Source organism: Platichthys flesus, chromosome 7 (genome assembly GCF_949316205.1).
Source record: "Platichthys flesus chromosome 7, fPlaFle2.1, whole genome shotgun sequence".
In the NCBI taxonomy this organism is placed as follows: Eukaryota; Metazoa; Chordata; class Actinopteri; order Pleuronectiformes; family Pleuronectidae; genus Platichthys; species Platichthys flesus.
This window is the reverse complement of record NC_084951.1, coordinates 26,666,094-26,683,647: the sequence shown is the minus strand read 5'-3', so window position 1 is coordinate 26,683,647 and position 17,554 is coordinate 26,666,094. Positions and strand designations below refer to the sequence as shown.

The 17,554-nt window shown below is 45.5% G+C and overlaps 2 protein-coding genes across 2 annotated transcripts; both read left to right on the top strand.

Annotated features, from left to right (window-relative positions):
* The first annotated feature begins 2,868 nt into the window (after window positions 1-2,868).
* Window positions 2,869-12,273, top strand: hdac6 (histone deacetylase 6). Its single transcript, XM_062391717.1, has 29 exons — window positions 2,869-2,975; window positions 3,910-3,992; window positions 4,275-4,394; window positions 4,748-4,833; window positions 4,940-5,024; window positions 5,147-5,187; window positions 5,280-5,376; window positions 5,501-5,598; window positions 5,679-5,783; window positions 5,957-6,025; window positions 6,112-6,238; window positions 6,407-6,472; window positions 6,549-6,608; window positions 6,718-6,807; window positions 6,887-6,993; window positions 7,555-7,622; window positions 7,876-8,023; window positions 8,105-8,233; window positions 8,514-8,682; window positions 8,760-8,965; window positions 9,066-9,258; window positions 9,350-9,499; window positions 9,639-9,816; window positions 9,903-10,039; window positions 10,137-10,361; window positions 10,509-10,628; window positions 10,732-10,878; window positions 11,217-11,345; window positions 11,419-12,273. Exons 2-29 carry the CDS (start codon window positions 3,921-3,923, stop codon window positions 11,485-11,487), a joined length of 3,291 nt encoding a protein of 1,096 aa, XP_062247701.1. The 5' UTR covers window positions 2,869-2,975; window positions 3,910-3,920; the 3' UTR covers window positions 11,488-12,273.
* Window positions 12,274-12,799: 526 nt separating this feature from the next.
* lhfpl4b (LHFPL tetraspan subfamily member 4b) lies at window positions 12,800-16,774 on the top strand. The gene is made up of 7 exons (XM_062391150.1): window positions 12,800-13,207; window positions 13,745-13,953; window positions 14,102-14,306; window positions 14,518-14,597; window positions 14,926-15,073; window positions 15,169-15,206; window positions 15,283-16,774. The coding sequence occupies exons 2-6, from the start codon at window positions 13,747-13,749 to the stop codon at window positions 15,195-15,197; spliced, it is 669 nt and encodes a 222-aa protein (XP_062247134.1). The 5' UTR covers window positions 12,800-13,207; window positions 13,745-13,746; the 3' UTR covers window positions 15,198-15,206; window positions 15,283-16,774.
* Window positions 16,775-17,554: the final 780 nt, after the last annotated feature.

Sequence of the window (17,554 nt, the reverse complement as noted above, 5' to 3'; positions counted from 1 at the left end):
GGTAGACAGGTGGAGACAGACAGGTGGAGACAGACAGGTACACTAGTGAAGACAGACAGGTAGAAACTGACAGCTGAAGACAGACAGGTAGACAGGTGGAGACAGACAGGTAGAAACTGACAGCTGAAGACAGACAGGTAGACAGGTGGACACAGACAGGCAGACAGATGGAGACAGACAGGTAGACAGGTGGAGACAGACAGGTGGAGACAGACAGGTACACAGGTGAAGACAGACAGGTAGAAACTGACAGCTGAAGACAGACAGGTAGACAGGTGGAGACAGACAGGTAGAAACTGACAGCTGAAGACAGACAGGTAGACAGGTGGACACAGACAGGCAGACAGATGGAGACAGACAGGTAGACAGGTGGAGACAGACAGGTACACAGGTGAAGACAGACAGGTAGAAACTGACAGCTGAAGACAGACAGGTAGACAGGTGGAGACAGACAGATGGAGACAGACAGGTAGACAGGTGGAGACAGACAGGTGGAGACAGACAGGTACACAGGTGAAGACAGACAGGTAGAAACTGACAGCTGAAGACAGACAGGTAGACAGGTGGACACAGACAGGTAGACAGGTGGAGACAGACAGGTGGAGACAGACAGGTAGACAGGTGGAGACAGACAGGTGGAGACAGACAGGTACACAGGTGAAGACAGACAGGTAGAAACTGACAGCTGAAGACAGACAGGTAGACAGGTGGAGACAGACAGGTAGAAACTGACAGCTGAAGACAGACAGGTAGACAGGTGGACACAGACAGGCAGACAGATGGAGACAGACAGGTAGACAGGTGGAGACAGACAGGTACACAGGTGAAGACAGACAGGTAGAAACTGACAGCTGAAGACAGACAGGTAGACAGGTGGAGACAGACAGGTGGAGACAGACAGGTAGACAGGTGGAGACAGACAGGTGGAGACAGACAGGTGGAGACAGACAGGTAGACAGGTGGAGACAGACAGGTGGAGACAGACAGGTACACAGGTGAAGACAGACAGGTAGAAACTGACAGCTGAAGACAGACAGGTAGACAGCTGAAGACAGACAGGTAGACAGGTGGAGACAGACAGGTAGAGACACAAAGGTAGAGACAGACTTCTAAACTTCCCTGTGAGGATGTTATCAGTATTGTGTGTTATTAATGTGTGTGTGAGTTTTTCAGAAGCACTTTCAAGCGTCTTGTGATTGTCACCTCACGTCTCTGTTGTAATTACACACAGACGATCTCATGAATACAAAATAATCCGATCCAGATTGAGATGAATTTGATCATTCAGATCAGAACAAGATATTTTAGTTCGTTGGAATCACAATCCTTGAATATGACGTGTGTGGAGGGGAGGGGCCGGGAGAGCACCTCACCTGCACCAGAGGGTCGACCAGCGCAGGTGCTTCTCAGCTGTCTCTCTCGTGTCTCTGTCCTGAGTGTCTCTGTCGTCTGTGCATGTCTCAGTGAGGCAGCTCAGCTGCTGCGTTTTAAACCTGAGGATCAACGTTTAACAGCTCTCTTCTGGTCCAGGTGAAGGGGCTCTCCCAGACCCCCCTGGGATAACACCTCCATGTTATATTAGATACATATTTAGATCTTTTCATTCTGAGAAGCTGATTTTGTAAATATGAGCTCATTTTCAAACAGTATTAACTCTCCACTACCCACAATCCCTTACCGAGCTGTAACTGCAGGCGAGCTGACATCAGACTGAGCTCCATTGACTTGGTGGAGGTTCGTGATGTCATCCTGCAAAGATCAGAACCAGAAGAAAACTGAAACTTTGACATGTTTTTATTGTTTTAAAAAAAATGTTTTCTATTCAAATGTTTTCTGCCTCATTTTATATCAGTGTTTTTATACTTTGTTTTTTTGTTCAACCTGATGTTTCATTAAAACATTAAAATGTTTGATCAATTCATTGATCCTGTTCATGATCAGCAGCGGACTTGTGAGTTTGTCAGCACCAGTTATACATATTCAGTTTTGAGTCGTTGAAATATTTTTTATATATCATTATCTTTTCATGTAACCAAATAAATCAGAGAAATCAAAAACTGCCAACTTTAAAAACAGAGAATGGAACAAATCAGATGTAACCAAGTATCACGAATACAATCACGTTCACCGCTGTGTATTTGTGTGTTTGTTTGTGGGAACACACACTGACCACTGGGCAGATTACCAGTTAATCTGATGGAGGGATGTGGTTCAGGGTCAGGACTGGGATTTGGTGCAGATCGAGAGGTGGATTCATGATTTTTCTATATTTTCTTTAACATTGTGGGATGGATATTTTCCCAGAGAATAATCCATGGATCTTCCAAAGAACAATATTTAGAGGCCTGATATTTATGAGTGTGTGTGACTTGGTGCAGTTTGAATGAATTTAAGGAGGAAAGAGATATCCTGAGTGATGTTCTCGTTCTTTATCAGTTTAAATAACAGAAGAAATCAGTTTACTAGAATCAGTTAAAATAAAGATAATAATTTCAAAATATATTAAAAACATATATAATATCTGATACGTAGTGTGCACATAAGTATGTACTTTTTTAATAATTTAACATTGAATAGCTCACAAACACAAACATAAAAACTTGAGGCAACGCAACAAAGGAAATATTATGTAAATATACACTGGTAAATTCATAAGATTAACATAATAAAAGGAAATGAATAAATAATTAAAGATAATAAAAAGAGTTGATTATATTTCTCTGAGTCATTTAATAATAATAATCTTTCGAGTCACATGGTTTGTTTTTGATTGTTTGCATTGAATAGAATGAATCTTAAAATCAAATCAAATACAAACACTGAAAGATTTGAGTTTGGTCTCGAAGCTGCCTATTGGTCCCACGGTACGTTACGTCAGTCGACGGCGCCCTGTGACGTGTAGGATGTGCGACAGTGACACTCCTCCGTTTCCGCTCAGACAGAAACAAGTAGAGAGAGACAGAGAGAGAGAAAAGGTGAGTGGGTCCCTGTGTCTCATGTCCTCAGATAAGACAGACAGAGTTCTGTTAGCACCGCGGCCAACACGTTAGCTCAGCTACACTTCAGTGTGACGACAGGGACACGGTCCCGCTCCTCTGTGGACATGTCTGTGGACAGTAGTTGATAAAATGTATGTGGACATGACTGTGGACAGTAGTTGATAAAATGTATGTGGACATGACTGTGGACAGTAGTTGTGGACATGACTGTGGACAGTAGTTGATAAAATGTATGTGGACATGACTGTGGACAGTAGTTGATAACATGACTGTGGACAGTGGTTGATAAAATGTCTGTGGACATGACTGTGGACAGTTGTTGATAAAATGTCTGTGGACATGACTGTGGACAGTGGTTGATAAAATGTCTGTGGACATGACTGTGGACAGTAGTTGATAAAATGTCTGTGGACATGACTGTGGACAGTTGTTGATAAAATGTCTGTGGACATGACTGTGGACAGTTGTTGATAAAATGTCTGTGGACATGACTGTGGACAGTGGTTGATAATATGTCTGTGGACATGACTGTGGACAGTTGTTGATAAAATGTCTGTGGACATGACTGTGGACAGTAGTTGATAATATGTCTGTGGACATTACTGTGGACAGTTGTTGATAAAATGTCTGTGGACATGACTGTGGACAGTAGTTGATAATATGTCTGTGGACATTACTGTGGACAGTGGCTGTGGACAGTTGTCCTCTGACAGTCGTCCTTGTCTCCTGATGTTTCAGGATAAATGAGTTGCTGTCAAACAGAGTGTGATCCTGCAGACATCCAGTTTAAACTCTGGGACAGATGTGGACAATAAAGGACAATCTCAGTGTGTGTTGTGTGAATCTGAGCATCTTTCTGTGTTGTGTGTCGTATTTGACATTTGTCATCTTCTTGTGCGTCTGTTTTCAGGTGGATCAGAGATGAAGTCTGAACCGGATCCTCCAGGATCTGGATCTAAGCCCGCCAGAAGATCTCCTCGTCTGTCCCCTCAGGTTAGACACACACTCCCTCACTCACACTCAGACACACACTCACTCACTCACACTCAGACACACAATTCACAAACCCTCATGTTGCCCCTGACAGTAACAGCGCCCCTTGTGAAAGATTAACCTGAGCAGCAGTCAATCATATACCAGAGCTGGAACTTGACCTGATGTCTCAGAGTACACACACACACACTCACAGACACACACACACACACACAAACACACACACACACACACACACTTCTTCAGCTGCTTGTGTTTGAATGTTGGTCTGTTTGGTTTCAGAATGAAGGAAAGGAGACAAGAAGAGGAGGAGAGAGTCTGAAGGAGATGAAGAGGAGAGGAAAGATGGACCGAAGCAGAGATCAGACGGAGGACGAGCTAAACAGCAGACTGAAGACACTGGTAAACACAACAACCTACGTGTGTGTTTGTTTGTATATGTGTGTGTGTGTGTGTGTGTCTCTCCTTAACTGTTGACACTAAACATTAACTCAGACTCAGTGTTTGAGAATCCGACTGAAACCGTTTTCTGTAGTTTGTGTTTCACATGTAAAGAAGCAGCAGGAGGTTTTCACAACAACAGACACATGTCCAGAGCAACTGACTGATTTGTGTTCTCAGACAGCGACTCTGAAATTTCCTGAAAATGTCTGGACATTATTGCATATCTGAAAACACTTTGTGTGTCGTAACAGCTAGACAGACACAAGTGTGTATTTTGATATCTGTCTGTGTGTGTGTGTGTTTGTGTGTAGAACCTGTCCAGCAGATCTTCAGTCAGTGGTACTGGTCTTGTTTACTCTGACATCTTCACTCATCATCAGAACCTGTGGGAACCAAGGTAACTGACCCTCACCCGTCTGTGTGTTAGATATGAAATATAAATGTATCATGTAAAATGTCTCTGTCACATGACCACGATCAGCTGACCCTGTTGTTGTTGTCAGTCATGTAGAGAGTCCACACAGAGTGACGTCCATCATGAAGGAGCTGGAGACACAAGAGCTGCTGTCTCACTGCATCAGAGTGGAGGTTAGTCTGTCTGTCTGTCTGTCTGTCTGTGTCTGTCTGTCTGTCTGTCTGTCTGTCTGACTCTCTCTCTCTTTCTCTCTCTCTCTCTCTCTGTCTTTCTAACACCTGTCTTGTTGTTTCAGCCCAGAGAAGCTACAGAGGACGAGCTGCTTCTCGCTCACATGTGAGTCTAAAAAATAATAATAACATAAACAATCCTGGAAGTGATTTATGTATTCTACTGTCCTCTGATTGGCTCTTCTGTCTTGTTTTTAGGAAACCTTATGTGGACATGATAAAATCGACTCAGACGATGTCAGAGAGTGAACTACACACTCTGTCTGAGAAATACGACTCTGTTTACCTGCATCCTGTAAGAACACACACACACACACACACACACACACACACACACACACACACACACACCAAGCTGTTACATAAGACAGTATGTGTGATTCCTGTAGAACCCTGTGAAACTGTGTGTGTGTCTGCAGGAGTCCTTCAAGGTGTGTGCGTCGGCGGTGGGTTCGGTGCTGCAGCTGGTGGATCAGGTGATGACCTCTGAACTCAGGAATGGATTCGCTGTCATCAGGTAAAGCAGCAGCTCATCGTGCTGCGTTCAGGTGCAGCCGGTCCCTGAACACATCATCAGTAACACTCTGTCGTCCTCAGGCCTCCAGGTCATCACGCTCAGGCCAACGAGCCGAACGGATTCTGTGTGTTCAACAGCGTCGCCATCGCTGCTCGCTACGCTCAGGTCAAACACTCAGCCAGCAGGTGTGTGTGTGTGTGTGTGTGTGTGTGTCATCAATCAAGTCAGACATTTAAAGAAAGTAAAACCAGAGGATAAAAAAAAATATAAGAAGATTAAGAGGATGTTACAGTCTGAGATGTGCCATAAATAAGATTGTGTGTATGTGTTTGTGTGTTTTTGTGTGTGTGTGTTTCAGAGTGTTGATAGTGGACTGGGATGTGCATCATGGTCAGGGGATCCAGGACCTGTTTCAGGAAGACCCCAGGTGAACTGTTCATCTTCTGTTTGTGTTTCCAACTTTACAAACTTTAATGTCACTAACAACACTTCACCCCCCCCCCCCCCTCCCAGTGTCCTGTACTTCAGCGTCCACAGGCACGAGCAGGGATCTTTCTGGCCTCACCTGGCCGAGTCTGACGGGGGGTTCGTGGGCAGTGGACGAGCTGAAGGACTAACCATGAACCTGGCCTGGGACAAGGTGAGAGACATGTCCCACGACTGAGTGTCCTCTTCTGAGGCTACAGCCCCACTCCTTGAATGTGATTGGAACTGAACTGGTTGGTGGAGACAAACTGGTTTGACTTTCCCTTCATCTTTGGTTATTTTCATTTATCTGCTTCGGTGTTCTCACCTGTTCTTCCTTCAGACGGGGATGACTGATGCTGATTACATCACTGCTTTTCATCAACTGCTGCTGCCTGTTGCCTACGAGGTAACACACACACTCACACACACAAATGTATCATTCATATATAATTATAATGGTATTAATCATGTTGAGTGTTCAGTTTCAGCCTCAGCTTGTTCTGGTCTCTGCCGGATTCGATGCTGCAGTCGGAGATCCAAAGGTTTGTTATTGATCTGTGATTTGTTTTATTACTGTGTCTACACTGATCTAACTCTGTGTGTGTTTGTGTGTGTGTGTCTGTGTGTGTGTGTGTGTGTGTGTGTGTTCAGGGGGAGATGTGTGTGACTCCTCAGTGTTTCCATGTTCTGACTCACTTGTTGATGAGTTTGGCTGAAGGTCGACTGGTTCTTGCTCTCGAGGTAAAATCATGATGCATAACTCACACACACACACACACACACACACACACTCACACACTCTGTCTCACTCGCTGTGTAGGGAGGTTATAACCTGCAGTCGACAGCAGAGGGCGTTGCAGCCTGTGTCAGAGCTCTGCTGGGAGGAGCCTGTCCTTCTCTGACTCCGCCCTCTACTATATCTGACAGGTGAGTAACATGACAAACCTCAGTCTATTTATCCCAGCATGCATTTCACTCATTATACTATCACCCTGTCCAGGGGCGTTGTTAGGATCATGAGACATCGGGGGCTTAGCCCAGGGGCGAACATTGACTAAGGGGGGAAAATTTTGCACGTCAGTTAGTTAAATCCATCAATGTGGATATGCTGCCCGTTCTATGGCCAGGGGAGAAACTGGAGCAATTCATCTAAATTTTCTAAAACATACATGACTGCTTTGGAAAAACGTTTGCTTTATAATCAGCGAATGTTATCGCGGGGCTATAATTTAAAAAAAAAAAATTAAAAATTAAAAAAAAATAAAATAAAAAAAAAATTGATGCGAAATTGATCCGGGGCTATTCATAATACATCCGGGGCTAAAGCCCCAGACGCCCAGGGCTAACAACGCCCCTGACCCTGTCAATGCTTTCACTCTACAGCTGGAGTCCTGTAAGTCATGTGACCTTCAGTCCTGTAACATCTCACCTCTCTCTCTCTCTCTCTCTCTCTCTCTCTCTCTCTCTCTCTCTCTCTCTCTCTCTCAGTGCCTTGCAGTCGCTCTCTCGGACCGTTAGTGCTCAGTATCCCCACTGGGCGAGTCTGCAGGTGCTGGGTAAGATGCACACACTGGAGGAGGGGCGGTCAGGGTAGGGGCGGGACTTAAGTCTCATGAAAGTCCGAAAAACGATCCACCTGTACATTCATACCTGTAATAGAATCCGGTTTAACTCTGTGTCACCTCACATTCCGACCAATCATCAACAGCAGCATCCACACAGGATACATTTTACTGATGGAGGCAGACCTCTCTCTTTGTAACAGCGAGATTTACTTCCTGAATTTCTCTGTTCCTGTCTTCTGTGCAGGAGGCGTCTCATTGGCTGAGGGCAGTGTCATCAGAGCAATGTCCGATGAGCAGAGTACGGAGGGACCCAGCTCCGCCCCCTCTGTTGTCACTACAACAGGTCTGGTTTATGATGAGAGGATGATGGAGCATCTGAACATGTGGGACCGGTGAGTCACGTGTCGGCCGGTCGGGGGGGCATGATGAGGTGAACACTTGATGAACGTTGAACCGTGAATCTTGTGCCTCAGACATCACCCGGAGCAACCACAGAGAATCGCCAAGATCTTCTCTAAACACCAGCAGCTGGGACTGGTGGAGCGCTGCCAGAGGATACCAGCACGCCTGGCCACAGAGGAGGAGCTGACCATGTGTCACAGGTATGACCACGTTCAGCTGAGGTCGGAGGTGAAGCTGAAGGTCGTGACATCACATCTTCAGATAAGGACTCATCAGTATTTCAATTTGACTAAAAACTCAGTATGTCCTGTGACCCTTTCAAATTAAATCTATCATCTCAATGGACAGACAGCTTTAATTTCTGAACATGACTTTTTATTATTATTAAATATACTCAACTGTAGAAATACTCAGTGACTGTGTGTTTGTGTGCGTGTGTGTGTGTGTGTGTGTGTTTGTGTGTGCTTGTGCTTGTGTCAGTAAGCAACATGTGAAGCTCATTAAATCGTCGTCGGGGATGAAGTCCAGAGATCTTCATAAACTTGGAGAAGAGTTTAATTCGATTTTCTTCAACAACCAGAGTTTTCATTCTGCTCAGCTTGCGGCTGGAGGCTGTTTTAACGCTGTGGAGAGAATCCTGAGAGGAGAGGTAACACACACACAGACACACACACACACACAGCTTCACGTTGTACAGGTGAGCTCTAATCACTGTTTCCTCTGCAGGTGAGTAACGGCGTGGCGATCGTGCGACCTCCTGGACATCACGCAGAGAGAGACTCTCCATGTGGCTTCTGCTTCTTTAACACGGCAGCGCTCGCCGCTCGCCACGCCCAGAAAATCTCCCATCATGCCCCACTGAGAGTCCTCATCCTGGACTGGGACGTTCACCATGGCAACGGGACACAACACATGTTCGAGGACGATGACAGGTGAGGAGGAGGAGGAGGAGGGGGGGGAGGAGGCGGAGGGGGGGGGGGGGAGGAGATGTGTGATGCAACATGATGATGGATTCTCTCTCTTTGTCTCCAGTGTTCTGTACATCTCCCTCCATCGCTATGACAACGGGACATTCTTTCCATCGTCGGTGGACGCCGCCCCAAACCGAGTGGGTGTGGCCAAAGGGGCGGGGTTTAACGTCAACGTGGCGTGGAGCGGAGGACGGATGGGCGACGCTGACTACCTCGCTGCTTTTCACCACATTGTCATGCCGATAGCTACCGAGGTAACACACACACACACACACACACACACACAGACCCACACTCTGGTCAGAACTGACGGAGTCCACTGATTGGTCGATCCTTTCTCTGCAGTTTAACCCCGGTCTGATCCTGGTGTCGGCCGGGTTCGATGCAGCGCGGGGTGACCCGCTAGGCGGATATCATGTGACCCCTGAGGGATACGCCCACCTCACACATCTGCTGATGTCACTGGCTGGGGGGCGGGTCCTCCTCATACTCGAGGTGATGATAAACAAGGAAACATGAATTTATGTGAAATTAACGGAGGTGATTACTTATTTATGGCAACAGTGTGACATCACTTCCTGATGATGTCATTGCCGTTGAGCTGTGACTCAGTCTCTCGTCTCCGTCTCTTCAGGGAGGTTACAACTTGTCGTCCATCTCTGACTCCATGGCGCTGTGCACCAGCATGTTGCTAGGAGACCCTCCTCCACCCCTTGTGACCCCACTCCCCCCCCCTCATCGCTGCGCTGTGGCAACAATCACCGAGGTCATCCAACACCACGCCCCCTACTGGAGGTCCTTGAGGATAAACAGTCAGTACAGGGAGTGTTTATTTGTGTTCTTTTTGTTTGTTAGTTTGTTTTTTTGTTTGCTTATTTTATATCATTCTTGTCCGCAGTCCCAGAGTCTGTGCGGGCGTCCCTGCCCTCCCCGAAGCATCATGGGAAACGTAGTTCGAAAGGAAAAGGCAGAAAGTCTGAGCAGAGCGGCACTGCCGGCCCCCCGCTGCCCCCTGCAGGAGCGAAGGACTTAATGGTGATAGTTCAGACAATTAAATACAACAGGAAGTGAGATCATCACTAAAACAAACTTCTGTAACCGTGTCTCTACCTGTGGTTTTTTGTCCAATCAGGCGGAGCACAGTCTTGACCAGCTCACTCAGGGATTGGCCAGTTTGGACCTCAGTCACACTTCAGTCAGTCACACACCTGCAACGTCCACTCCAGTGGGCGGGGCCAGGTCGAAGGTCCGGCCCAACCTGGAGGTCACTTGTGAGGGTGAAGTAAAGGTAGAGTCCACCAGTGTAGCCGTATGTGAGCAGAACCAATCAGCAGACAGCACACTGCCACAGACTCAGGTGATTGGTCCAGTTTTCATCTGTAAAATGTCTCATTCATTGCAATGATTAGCTCAGGTGAAACAGCTGTGACATCATACTGTGACATCACAAGTTACTGGTTAATTTTTCTGACATATCATTTATTGATCCTTTTAATGGTTTAAGATTGTTGTTGGAGACGAGGCTGCTGGAAGAGCGGGGGCGGAGCTTGAGGCAGCGGGGGCGTGTGGTTGGTCGAAGCCTGAGATTTGTGTGGAGCTGACGTGTGGAGGAGGAACCGACGAAGTCAGGAAACATTTTGATACGATGAGTTTTTCCAAGGAGACGGCGATCTGAAATTAACCTTTCGCTCTTCCTGTCTGTCTCTATGTCTGTCTGTCTCTGTCAGTCGTCTCTATACGTGGTCGACCCTCTCTCCTGGTGTCCTCACCTGGACTCTGTTAAGCCCCTCCCCTCCTCAGGTATAAACATCTTCATGCCGTGTCAGGACTGTGGCTCTGAAGCTGAGAACTGGATCTGTCTCACCTGCTACCAGGTCTAACATCACCTTCACTCACTCAAGTGACCCTGAGGACCACCTCTTTCACCTCCTCCTATTCTGCACATTGTCTTCTTCACTTCCTCATCCTCTTCTCCTCCTTTTCTTCCTCACTTCCTGCTTTTTGAGGCTGGAGCCTTGGGGTCCTTTACACACTTTGATCCAGAATAAGTTCATGTTCAATTGGCTGATTTTCTCTCTGTGTGTGTGTGTGTGTGTGTGTGTGTGTGTGTGTGTGTGTGTGTGTGTGTGTGTGTGTGTGTGTGTGTGTGTGTGTGTGTGTGTGTGTGTGTGTGTGTGTGTGTGTGTGTGTGTGTGTGTGTGTGTGTTCTCAGGTGTTGTGTGGTAGGTATGTGAACGAACACATGGTGACTCACGGTGTCGTGTCTGAACATCCTCTGGTCCTGAGCTTCTCCGATCTCTCTGTGTGGTGCTACCGGTGTGAGTCCTACGTCCACAACCAGGTAAAACCCAGTCAGAGAGCACTCACCTATTCTTTCATCCTTTCATCCTTTAATTCATCTTCTCTCTCGTCAGGTTCTGTTCGAAGCAAAAAATGCTGCTCACTGTGCGAAGTTTGGAGAGGAGATCCCTCCATGGAGCTGAGAGGAGGAGACGGAAGTGAAGAGGAGGAGGGATGAAGTAGAGGAAGATGAAGGAAAGAGAATATGGCGTATTTGTAAATGCCAAAAAGTCACAAAACAGAAGAAGAAAAGAAGTGATGTTTTATCTTTTCAAGTGCAGATATTCATCAGCAGCAGGTTGTTGGTTCAACCCCTGAAACTACCACCAGCGGACCTTCTGTCTTTTATTCTGAAAGTTCATTGGACAAAAATGTCGTCTTTGTTGATGATGTCACAGAAGTTTATGCCCAGAACAAAAAAAAAATTCAGTTGGAATTTTATTGTTTTTCTTAATGTTTTTATCGTTCTTTTAACTGATGAACACGTGATCAGCACACGTTTAAAAAGATGGAGACACGTCATTAAAAGCACAGATATTCACTCGCCTATCCACAGAAACCAAACGTATTAATAACGTTTGTATCGATAATTTAAGTTTGACATTTTAGTTTTCTTCTTTTATAGAAAAATCTAAAGACTCAGATTTAGTGACATCTCGTAGTGAAGCTGCAGATTCCAACCAACTGAATATACAAATATAATTGTTTAAAACAGCTTGGCTTATAATAAAAACATTACAACCACTGGTTTATATCATATCACATGTAATCAAATAAATGCTGGAGACACTGATGAAAAAAAGGATGAGAGTGTTTGAGTGCCTTTATTTTCCTGCCTGTGTGGGACAGTGAACACAGTGTGAGGATAAGAGGCTGTGTGTGCGCTGTGCAGTACTCTGTTCTTTGATTAAACCTGTTCACTTCCTGCATCTTGTTGTTCGACTTCCTGTTTCTTCAAACCATCAAATGTCTCCCTGGTGACAGACGGTTACTTTCATCATGAAGCTTTTGATGAAGAAACTGAGACGCAGCTGATTAAAATGATTAAGATTAAGATGCATTTATTCGTCCCACACACATGCACAGGCACACTCATGCAGGTAGGGAAATTGAACCTCCGCTTTTGACCCATCTGGTGCAGGACACACAGAGCAGTGAGCGACCATGTACGGCGCCCGGGGAGCAGATGTTGGGGGAGTAAGGTGCCTTGCTCAGGGGCACTAGACAGGGTAGGGAAGATCTTTTGGGCAGATCAATCCAGGTTCGTCTTTTGTTGTCTCTGCGTGGAGACGAACCAGAGACCTTTTCTGCCCATAGTCAGAAAAGCTCTCTGGTTTGCTTCAGTCTAACAAGTCATTTAGGATCAACCACCGACTTCCTGATGTATCTCTGCCGACAGGAACTCTGGGTAATACTCTCAATAAAAATAATAATAAAAGTGCAATGTGTCGTTTAGGTCTGCAGATAAATCAAATGTGACTGGAGCATGGAGGAGTTTCTTTCGCACTGCTGTAGTTCCTGGCTCCGCCTGCAGGGGGAGGAGGGGAGGAGGGGCTGATATAAAGCATCAGATTCTTCATCATCATCTTCATCATCTGTGACGTTTATTCAGAAGAACCGGAGCCGAGGACACGAAAAAATTCGCGTTTATAACCGGAGACGATCCACTTCATCCTCCCATCCTGCAGAGAGAGAGAGAGAGAGAGAGAGACAGACAGAGGAGGAGAGCGAGAGAGAGAGAGACAGACAGACAGACAGAGAGAGAGACAGGAGGAGAGAGGCAGACAGAGGAGGAGAGAGAGCGCGACAGCGACAGACAGAGGGGAGGAGACAGAGAGGCAGGTGGTCCTCCTCCAGCTGCAGGTTTGTGTCTCCATTTTTTACTGAACATTGGGTTTGTTGATGAACGGAAGTGATGACGTCATACTCGGTGCCTTATTTATGATTGTTGTGTCGGACGATTATTGATGTCACGCGCTGACTGCAGCTCTGATTTCAGAGAGACAGAGAGAGAGAGAGAGTAACTGTGCTGGTGCAACATAATGATACATTTATCAAATTCCAGATTATTTATCCGTTGATAATCTGTAACTAATTGATTTAATAATGATTAATAAATATGAATTGATAACAGATTTGATTGATTTGTCTAAACAGACAGGGACATATTAAAGAAAGTCTGTCCCCGTCTACAGGACACTCAGTTGTCAGGGTGGACAGATACCTGAGAGAGACAGGTATCTGCTCGTCCATCCCGGTGGACAGGTAGAGGACAGTCAGTGGACAGATAGAATAATTGTTGTTTACTGTGTCGTGTTTAGTTTTATTGAACAATAATAATTAGCTGGTCACATGATTCCTGTTTCATTAATCAATGAACTCTGACCCCCCCCCCTTCAGTCATGTCGGTGTCGCCCGCCCTCCCCGACCTGTCTCGTCTCTATCAGACTGAGTTTGTTCGGAGCGCCCGAGCAGTCGGTGTCCTCTGGGCCATCTGCACACTCTGCTTCGCCATCATCCAGGTGGTCGTCCTGGTGCAGCCGTCCTGGATCGGCACTGCTGAAACCCGACACCAGGGGGCGGCCCGCGGCACCCTGGGACTGTTTGAGGTGGGAGGAGACGCAGGAAGAAACTGTTCCCTACACACATAATTGATCACCTGTAACCTTCACATTGTTCTGTCCATGTGTCTCTGTCTGTTGGCCTGTCTGTGTCCCTGTAAACTTGTGTCCCCATATGTCCCTGTCTCTCTGTCAGGTGTGTGTGGAGTCAGACTGGCCGGTCCCAGACTGTCGTGGCCGTCTGTCCAGCCTGTCTCCTCTACCGTCCTTCCAGTCGGTGGCAGTGTTGGTGGGTGTGTCCCTGTGGGCCGTGTGGACCAGTGTCCTCTGTCTCTGTCTCTTCCGGTTCTGCAGCGCTGCAACTGTCTACAAGATCTGTGCCTGGCTGCAGCTCACAGCTGGTCAGTCCCTTCTCCTGCTTCTCAGTCCATCTGTGGTAAAGACTTATTGGAGATTAGTGAAGAACATGTGGTTAAAAGTTTCTACAGTGAGGACATTATAATGAGGACACATAAGAGACAGACATCATAAACAACTGTACCTCTACCTGTCTGTTTCTCTGCCTGTCTCTCCCCCCCTTTACATCTGTCTCTCTATCTGTCTGTCTCTTAGGGTTCTGTCTGGCGTTGGCTTGTCTTCTGTTTCCAGACTCCTGGGAGAGTCCAGAGATGAGATCTCTGTGTGGAGACTCAGTGAGTCACAGCACCGACCAGTTCTGATTCATGTAGTGATTATTGCTAGATTCTATTTAATGTTTCATTTTCACATTGAAACAATCGAAAAAGACTATTAAAAATTATCAATAAATGTGTGTCCTCAGTATAGATCCTGTATAGATCCTGTATAGATCCAGTATAGATCCTGTATAGATCCAGTATAGATCCTGTATAGATCCTGTATAGATCCAGTATAGATCCTGTATAGATCCTGTATAGATCCTGTATAGATCCTGTATAGGTCCTGTATAGATCCAGTATAGATCCAGTATAGATCCTGATGCTCTTGATCCCATGTCTCCAGGTGGGCAGCTTCTCTCCAGGGAACTGTTCCGTCCACTGGGCCTACATTCTGGCCATCCTGGGGGTTCTGGATGCCGCTATCTTGGCCACGCTAGCGTTCGTCCTCGCCAACAGGCAGGACGCCCTGTTGCCGCCAGACGCCAAGGACGGTGAGCCGGGGTTTCAGCAAGGGGCGGGGCTTAATGTGAACTACACTGACACACCTGTGCCTCCAGTTCCATTGTAACTGTGTGTTTGTTTACAGTGACCACAGGTCTGCTGATGTCAGCGTGATGTCACCAGGTGAGTCTCTTCTTCCTCAGCTGTCATTTTATCTTCACACAAACAAATACTAATTTGTCATCTTCTTCTTCTTCAGGTCTTCAGTTCTCCTCCTGTTCCCTCCATCATTACCATCCCCTGGTCTCCTGGATACCACCTCCATCTTCTGTCATCAGGGTTATAAAAATGTTGTATGTGGGTGGAGTCAGTCAGAGAGGAGGAGGAGGATCCTAAACATGGCAGCTCTGTAGTGAAGACACAAACGGAACAGCACAACGTGTTGACGTCAGAGCCGAGCTGAGTTTAAGCTGAGTTGTATTCACTGAGAGGGAAACACCTGCTAATGCTAAGCTAACTGATGTCATCAGAATCATCAGAGTCCTTTGAGGTTTGATTTGAAAGGTCTCACTTCTCTTGACCATCCTTCACGTGATCTATTTGTAGAATCATATATTAGTGAGCTAATGTTAGCTTGGTTCAGTTAGCATACCCGACAGCTCCACCTGCTGTTGGCGGCTGTAAATATTCAGAAACTTATCTCTAGTTTAAATTAAGCGATGACAAAACCTCACTTCGTAAACCGATGTTAGCATGAGGCTAAGTGTGGACGAACATCGACTCCTGAACCTCAAACAAAAAGTCTGACATGTGTTCATTCTTCCTGTTCTTTGTTTCTGAGTCACGTGTTCAGATGAATCAGTTTAATCTCTGTTGATCTTAGATAAGCACAATATCTTGAACAGCGTTACAATTTTATATTGAGTGTTTCAAACAGTCAGTGCATCCGATAGAATGTCTCATATACAATAGCTGCCAGTCAAACTTTACTGATTGTTAGCATTAGCTTTATTTTTAGAGGTATGACCCTGTCTGATGTTCACGCTGTAGCATGTTGACTAGGTCCAGTTAGCCTAGAGTTAGGCAGCGTTCCATTAAACCTCGGAGCTCGGAATATGGAGATGGCTGCTCCGTTTATCAACAGTACTTAAAGTTGAAGTGTTTACTGTTTAGCAATTCTGTCATTAAATGTGTCATACACATAGTACTGTCCAGTTACAGTCTGTGGACGTTATACTAAGCTGTTAATATGCGTGAAATGCAGCATAATGCATTTTTATGAACTGTTTCTGTTAACAATTGCTAGCTGGCTAACGTAAACATTGTTCCTGTGCAACTGGAACTCGCTAGCTTTAGTTTAGCGTTTGTCTATTGGTTAGGTTAGCATATCATAGCACAGCTAACTTGACTACCATTTAACTTCTGGGTCTAGTTAGCATAGCATTAGCTTCAGGATCGGCTAGCTTGTCAGGGATTACCTCCTGGTGATCTTATTGCAATGCTAACCTCAGAGGGGAAACTGGGCTGATAATGTGACTCTGGAGAAAACACAGTGTGTCATAACTTTCCTAAAATGTTCGCTTGACCTTTAACCTTGAAGCACATTTAGACGTAGCTTAGTTCCTTTATATGAGTCGTCCAGTGAGGGAAGTGTTTGTGGTTTATTAGATGACGTTGTTTTTATTATTTTGTTTTCAGACTGTGATCAAGTTCATTGTGTTTGTGAAAAAAGTCGTCTTTAAATAAACAGACTGGAAACGTTTTCATTCGGTTTCGTTATCAACAAAATGTTATTTCATGATTTGCGTGTTTGACTTGTTAGTTTCAGGTGAATGATAAATCATCTTTCGATCGACTTGTATCGAACCAAACCTCCGACCAATCAGGTAATGTTTCAGTGATCATGTGACGTCAGGGGATGCTTGCCACAACGAGAAGCGCCAAACTGTCAGCTACGCTACTTGACCGGCCATGGCATCGAACCAGCATGAGGTTTGGTTTCGATGTGAGACTATCGATTGCTTTTTTCTGGTGTCCTGGATGTTTAATATGAATTTTCTGCAGTTGGATATTATACTTTGAAAATTTGAATACTGAAATGCAGTGGCAAAAAATACAAATGCATAATTTCAACGTAAAAATATTCAGTGCTAGAAATTCAAAGGCTTTAAAATGTCTAAATCTGATGTGACTGATTAATTCCATTGTATGTGTGTGTGTGTTTGTGTGTGTGTGTATGTCTACATATGTAAATACGAGCAGAGAGAGGAGAAACGTTTTTGGTGACACTGACTTTATTCATGAGATAAAAGTTTTTATTTTAACAGCAGACACAAGAGTGATCACATGACAGAGCTGTTGCACACAAGCTGAAGAACACAAACACAACAACCAATTAAAGAGCTGATGAGCTGTTTCCATGGTTACCATCATTGTCCATCATCGGTCTGTCTTTTTCAGAGACACACAGATGATGAATGGACATGTGGGCGGGGTCAAGTACAACTCCCAGAGGGCATTGTTGCAGACAG

Excerpts from the sequence above, each read along its gene's own strand:
- hdac6 (XM_062391717.1), top strand. The coding sequence starts at position 3,921 with ATGAAGTCTGAACCGGATCCTCCAGGATCTGGATCTAAGCCCGCCAGA. Across the intron at positions 5,377-5,500 it reads ACTCTGTTTACCTGCATCCT|GAGTCCTTCAAGGTGTGTGC; the intron begins GTAAGAACACAC and ends GTGTGTCTGCAG. Across the intron at positions 8,966-9,065 it reads ATGTTCGAGGACGATGACAG|TGTTCTGTACATCTCCCTCC; the intron begins GTGAGGAGGAGG and ends CTTTGTCTCCAG.
- lhfpl4b (XM_062391150.1), top strand. The coding sequence starts at position 13,747 with ATGTCGGTGTCGCCCGCCCTCCCCGACCTGTCTCGTCTCTATCAGACT. Across the intron at positions 13,954-14,101 it reads GCACCCTGGGACTGTTTGAG|GTGTGTGTGGAGTCAGACTG; the intron begins GTGGGAGGAGAC and ends TCTCTCTGTCAG. Across the intron at positions 14,598-14,925 it reads GATCTCTGTGTGGAGACTCA|GTGGGCAGCTTCTCTCCAGG; the intron begins GTGAGTCACAGC and ends CCATGTCTCCAG.